At 41.4% G+C, this 6,575-nt stretch overlaps 1 protein-coding gene across 1 annotated transcript; it reads left to right on the forward strand.

Annotated features, from left to right (window-relative positions):
* Positions 1-328: 328 nt before the first annotated feature.
* Positions 329-6,357, forward strand: GTF3C4 (general transcription factor IIIC, polypeptide 4, 90kDa). Its single transcript, XM_009892234.1, has 4 exons — positions 329-2,143; positions 4,022-4,152; positions 5,073-5,161; positions 6,239-6,357. Exons 1-4 carry the CDS (start codon positions 401-403, stop codon positions 6,301-6,303), a joined length of 2,028 nt encoding a protein of 675 aa, XP_009890536.1. The 5' UTR covers positions 329-400; the 3' UTR covers positions 6,304-6,357.
* The last annotated feature ends 218 nt before the right edge of the window (positions 6,358-6,575 follow it).

Consider the following 6,575-nt stretch of genomic DNA (forward strand, 5'->3'; position numbering starts at 1 on the left):
TATGGAATAACTTGAGTTGAAATATCGAGTGCTTTACAATTTGAACGTTATGCCAAGCACCTTTAAGTGCACACTTGAGAAGTATGAAAAAAGGCTCTTTGATTCAGCAGACAGAGATTCAATAGCTGAGAGTCAAAACTATACAAATTCAGGCCAACAACGAAGCTGAAGTCTTTAAGAGTGAGATTAATTAGCCATTGGAACAGTGTAGTGTATGTTGTGATAGGGGATACTCTGTTTCAAGTGTGAATTGATTCCAGGAAAGTCTTCCTAAAAAAAAAATTCTGCAAGTATTTTAAAAGTTCTTTTTGTTATCTTGTAGGTTGGTCCCAAAAAGGAGGTAGCAGAATGTAAGGAAAAGTTCGCAAGTTCAGTGGATCCAACGGTTAGTCAAACTTTTATGCTAGATCGAGTATTCAATCCCGAAGGAAAGTCCTTGCCGCCTATGCGAGGATTCAAGTATTCCAGCTGGTCACCGCTGGGCTGTGACGCGAATGGAAGGTGCCTGCTTGCAGCTTTAACCATGGACAATCGATTGACCATCCACGCAAACCTCAACAGACTGCAGTGGGTGCAGCTGGTGGACCTGACAGAGATCTATGGGGAGCGTTTGTACGAAGCCAGTTACAAACTTTCTAAGGCTGATACTCCCAGGGGAGAACTAGGAGACTTCTCTGAATTTCAGCGGCGGCACAGCATGCAGACGCCAGTGCGCATGGAGTGGTCGGGCATCTGCACCACTCAGCAGGTTAAACACAACAACGAATGCCGGGATGTCGGTAGTGTGCTCTTAGCTGTACTCTTTGAAAACAGTAACATTGCAGTTTGGCAATTTCAGCTTCCATTTCTGGGTAAGGAATCAATTACTTCTTGCAATACCATAGAGTCCGGAATAAATTCCCCAAGTGTGTTGTCTTGGTGGGAATATGAACATAACAACCGAAAGATGAGTGGACTTATTGTAGGGAGTGCTTTCGGACCGGTTAAGATCCTTCCTGTCAATCTAAAAGCAGTCAAAGGCTACTTTACGCTGAGACAACCCGTAGTCTTATGGCAAGAAATGGACCAGTTACCGGTGCATAGTATCAAATGTATTCCTCTTTACCACCCCTACCAGAAATGTAGTTGTAGCTTAGTGGTGGCTGCAAGGGGAGCTTACGTGTTTTGGTGTCTCCTCTTGATATCCAAAGCGGGTCTGAATGTCCATAATTCCCACGTGACAGGGCTTCATTCTTTGCCAATCGTATCTATGACTGCAGACAAACAGAACGGCACGGTGTATACATGCTCCAGTGACGGAAAGGTAAGGCAGCTGATTCCTATATTCACAGACATTGCTTTAAAGTTTGAGCACCAGCTGATTAAGCTCTCGGAAGTGTTTGGCTCTGTCAGGACTCACGGAATAGCTGTTAGCCCATGCGGTGCGTACTTAGCAGTTATTACGACAGAGGGCATGACTAACGGTCTGCACCCAGTTAACAAAAACTACCAAGTTCAGTTTGTAACCCTTAAGACTTTTGAGGAGGCAGCTGCGCAGCTCTTGGAGTCTTCTGTTCAGAACCTTTTCCGGCAAGTGGACTTGACAGATCTTGTACGCTGGAAAATTTTGAAAGATAAGCATATTCCTCAATTCTTACAGGAAGCACTGGATAAAAAGATTGAGAGCTCTGGTTCTACTTACTTCTGGCGGTTTAAGCTATTTCTCCTGAGGATTTTGTACCAGTCAATGCAGAAAGCTCCCTCAGAGATCATGTGGAGACCTTCACACGAGGATGCAAAAATCTTGATATCGGATTCCCCTGGGATGGGCAGCACTGAAGATGATCAAGAGGAAGGAACTTCTAAACAAGCCAGCAAGCAGAGCCTATGTGACGCAGGCAAAGGTATGGACATAGATGACACTGCAGATGATTCTCTTCCTCAGTCAAGTGACATAGGAGGCCGCGAGCCAATGGAAGAAAAGCTTCTTGAAATACAGGCACAAATTGAGGCAGTAGAAATGCACTTGACACGAGAACACATGAAACGGGTGTTGGGAGAAGTTTATCTACACACATGGATTACAGAAAACACCAGTATTCCCACCAGAGGAGTCTGTGACTTCTTAATGTCCGATGATGGCTATGATGACAGAACAGCACGAGTAAGTGCACCTCTATACTCTGGGGGTTCGGTGTTACAGGTGACTTCTTTCTCCCCCCTCCATATCTGTAAGTGAAAATACAACTCTGGGGTGGGAAAAAGAATTGTAATCATGTCATCCTTGCCAGTCAACTTCTATAGAGCACACAGCTTAAGCTGTCCTTCCTTGAAATCGTGGAGTAGGAAGGAATGTGAATACAGATGTTGAAATTAGGATCAGGTACAATAAAGAATAAGCATGCCTGAGTTTTTGCAGAACAAGGGAGAGGACCACAATTATTCTGCTGCTGTTGGTGGGTTTAGGTTTGGGGTTTAGGTTTTGTACCGATTGAGAGGGATGTTTGTTTTCATGGCTTAGTTTATTTAATCTGTCATCTCTACAAAACAACTTGGTAGGCATTTCCTCTAGTCAGTTACGTCTGCGGTTCTAATTTTAAGAGTTGCGGCATCACTTCTTAAAGTATTTATAATTGAAAGTACTGTGACTGTTCAGGTGGTACATCAGGTCTTGTCATTGCTCCATGACCCTCCAGTGGAAAGATCAGTTACAGAGGTTCAGAAAGTGACTGCGTTTTACGAGTTAAATCCAGTGATTCAGAACTTTTTGCAGGCCTTTCAGTTAACCAAGCTGTCTTTGTTATAACATACATGGCCCGAATCTTCAGGCACGCTTGCATTTGTTGAACTACAATAAATAAGCATAACTGAATGCTTGGCTGTGACAGGAACTCTTCCCAAACTTGCAATGCTCCCTACCAAAATAAAAGTATAGCTACAAAGACAGCATCCTGACTATTGGCAATGTGTAGAATAAGCATCTGTGTCAGGAAGTAAGTGATCAGTGAACCTTGCACTGAGCAATGAAGTTTTCTGAATATAGACATCAGACAAAGGAAGCTTCAGTGGGAACACTCTGCCAGTAGCCTCCTGGCTCTTAAGACTTGATGACAATGCCTCAGATGTCTCTGTACCTCTTTGTATGAGCAGAGAACAGTTCTTTTCAGTACCCAAGTCCTTAAATCACTTGAACTCTAAAAATTGACCTTTACATTGCATCCAGACAGACAGAGGAAGGAAGCACGTTTCCGTGACTGATGTAGTGTGGTGTTCTTTCTGCTGGACTTACAACCCAGCAGGCCACACAGCGTGGCCATCAGTAATTCACTAGGAGAGTATTCTGGCAAAATTGCTGTGTTTCTCTAACATCCAATTACTATGAATTGAAGGTTTGAGAGGCGGCTTCTCTTATCTTGTAACAAATTCTTCTTTTTATAGTGATTAAAAGCTGACTTCCAAATTCTATTTTATCTATGCAGTTTGCTGTCACTTTTTAAAGGTCCTTGGGATGTGGTTTATATCTATTGAAATGTCAAAGACAAATTTGATCACATAAATGTTCTGCTATAAACATTATGTATACTCTAAGATGACTGCTGAAGACATCCATCCAGGTAATTTCTGAACGGGGTTTTTTTTTAGCACATCCATTGTGATAGGCACGAGAAAGTGAAAGCATTGCTATAATGGTCAGTGGCATCCTCTAAAGTGGTATGATACCAGTTTCTTTGGTACTTTTTAAATCTGTAAGCAGCTTAACATAACACTATTGCTCATAAGCTCTGCATCGCTTTACTGTGGGACAGAAATCTTTAGGAGATGACCACAAAATGAGAATAAATTAATACTTATCAAGGTATTAAAATTAATACTTATCAAGGTATTCTATTTCTTATGCTTTTATTTCATTGAATTCAGTGAAGAGCATAGATCTTTGCATCCTGTATCATATTCTGAAATCACAATACCCTGAGAGATGTTTCCACCTTTCAGTAGGCAGCTGTTCTTGCTGTAAACAACGCCGACTGCTCTGTATTCCCAGGTGCTGATTGGGCATATCTTAAAGAAAATGAACAAACAGACTTTTCCAGAGCACTGCAGCTTGTGTAAAGAGATCCTGCCATTCACTGATCGCAAACAGGCAGTCTGCTCCAATGGACATATTTGGCTCAGGTAATTGGTTCTTAAAGAGTTTTTGCCCTCCTCTGGATAATTTAAACAGAAATAGTTAACCTAACACACTTCCTAGCGTTGGAGTAAAAATTCATGAAGCGTGTTATCCAGGCTGCAGTTAATTGCAATTTTTGCTGGCTGTTATCTGCCCTCTTCCATGAGGGAGAGAGGAGGGCACTGTAAATTTGATTTGGTTCTCTTATCAGTACACTGTTTTTAAAATAAAATGCTTTTGATTGTCTTTTTTCTTCAAACGGGGAGGGTGGGGGCAGAGAGAAAGTAGGCGAGGGAAAATGAAGCATAAGTCATCCTTTGGAACAGCACCTGATGAAGGGTTTGTTCTAGTTACTTCAGCATTTGAAAACAAAGTAATTTAACAAAAAAACATTGGAAACAGACACATTGAGAAGTCAGACAAGTTCTGGAACATCTAGAAAGGGAAATCTTCCAGCATGGATGCATCGCGTATGTGGTGATTGTCCCTGGAGACTTGGCAAGTCAGTAGTCTGTCACAACGAAAAACCTTTGCCTAGCAGACAATATGTGCTAGTTTGGCTAAATAGTCATTGCCTTAAAGACACTGTGGTTCTTCCCTTGTGCAGGAACCCTCAAGTTCTTCACCTTTTCTACCGTATGCTAAAATTTTTTGGCCAATGATGAAACATTTTCAATGGTATATTGATTTTTGGCCTTTTTCATTTTTGTGACCACATGTAATTGGGTAGACTGGTGAAGTTTCATTTACCTGAATTAATAAATTATTATTTTTCCCATTTAATGTGGCTCATTACTGCCCTTACTCTCAGAAAGCAAGGTCTGTTGGGAACAGAACCCAGCCTCCAGTCGGGGCGTAGGAACAGGTCACAAAACAAAACAACAAAACCCCAAGCCTTTTGATAAAACTACTTGTCATTTCACAGGTGCTTTCTAACCTACCAGTCCTGTCAGAGTTTGGTATACAGGAGGTGTTTGCTTCACGACAGCATTGCACGGCATCCAACCCCAGAAGGTAAACTGTTCCCGCAGCCAAAAGGGGCAGGATTAGGTATTCTTAAGTTTTATCTGCAAAGTGACTTGATTTAGTTTCACTGACTTTTCTCTTTTAGGTAGTTATCATGTATTAGTACTCTGCATTTCATGGTGTCCTCTTGTTGTCCATGCATTAGTAGCACACCTTAATTACAAAACAGTGACTGCAGAAATTAATTTATAAATGTTACATTTTAATGGGAGTTGTTTAAACACCTGTAATCTGTGCTGGAGTGCTACAACAGTTAGTTCATATTCAAGTTGAATATATTAGCATCCAGTTCTGCAAGAGCTGAGGGTCTTTGACATTCTATTTCAGTGCAAGCTGTATTGATCCAGCACAGGTTAAGAAATAGCTGTCACCTTGCTGGCTTAGGTCCCAAACCTGCCATAAGTAAACAGATCATTCAGAGACAATAATGGCAGGCTGTGGGGGCCAGTCAACCTTTTGGCTTTCCATTTCCAGAGTTTGAGAAAGGACAAGCTGTGCAAGAAAATTGTTTTCTTCCCAACTGGTACACTTAAAAAAACCCATGGAGTACTACAGTTTGTCTTAAAGCGTAGGTGATACTTTTCCTCTCCCCATAATAACGTGGGTATACCAGTCAATGCTAAGGATCAACTACAGAACTTAAACCTCTGTGGAGAGAGGCTGTAAACTTAATATCCTTATATTGGAGAGGGACAAAGAAACAGAAACCAAGGACTGCATTATGTGAAGGATCTCATTTCAGTTAAGAAAATGAGAACGAACGGTACATTTGTGGCATAGTGATCCTTTACATTTTTGTCTATATAGCTATTTAGATGAGTATGTAATGGTATAGCACAAAGTGTTTCACCTTGATTTCGTCCCCTACTGAAGAGGGATTTAAACTGGCATTACTTGAAATTTCAAGACAGAAATGGTGTCGGATTCCTCTGAAGTCTCAGTTAATCCTGCATGGTTAATATATACCAACTGTTTCAGGATTGCTATGTAGTTTGTCCATCTCAGATGTCATTCCTGTGTTTATCTCTACCCCTGGCTTTAAACAACTTGTTTTCTTATTTGCAGATCCTGAATGGATCAAGAGGTTATTGCAAGGACCATGCACATTCTGTGATTCTCCTGTGTTCTAGAGAAAAGCTGTGTAAAGATCGAAAGTATTTTCTGTACTGCATAAGCTCCCTTCAGTCTCAAAGGATATAGAGCACAGGAATAAAGACTTTACTGGAGGGGGAAGACATTATCCACAGCCCTGTAAATAGAACATCGGAGGTTCTAGAAACTCCTTAAGTTCGGGAGCCCGTCCCATGTTCCAGAAACAAGTACATCTGGAAGAGCGAGTTTATAAAGCGGTTTGGAAATGCACCCCATTGGAGCATCAGCAGCTCAACACGCTTCCTTTTAT

This window comes from Charadrius vociferus, unplaced genomic scaffold (assembly GCF_000708025.1).
Source record: "Charadrius vociferus isolate BGI_N301 unplaced genomic scaffold, ASM70802v2 scaffold549, whole genome shotgun sequence".
Taxonomy (NCBI): domain Eukaryota; kingdom Metazoa; phylum Chordata; class Aves; order Charadriiformes; family Charadriidae; genus Charadrius; species Charadrius vociferus.

Coding starts and splice junctions, on each gene's coding strand:
- GTF3C4 (XM_009892234.1), top strand. CDS start 401: ATGCTAGATCGAGTATTCAATCCCGAAGGAAAGTCCTTGCCGCCTATG. Junction 2,144..4,021: donor ATGATGACAGAACAGCACGA/GTAAGTGCACCT, acceptor CTGTATTCCCAG/GTGCTGATTGGGCATATCTT. Junction 5,162..6,238: donor ACGGCATCCAACCCCAGAAG/GTAAACTGTTCC, acceptor TCTTATTTGCAG/ATCCTGAATGGATCAAGAGG.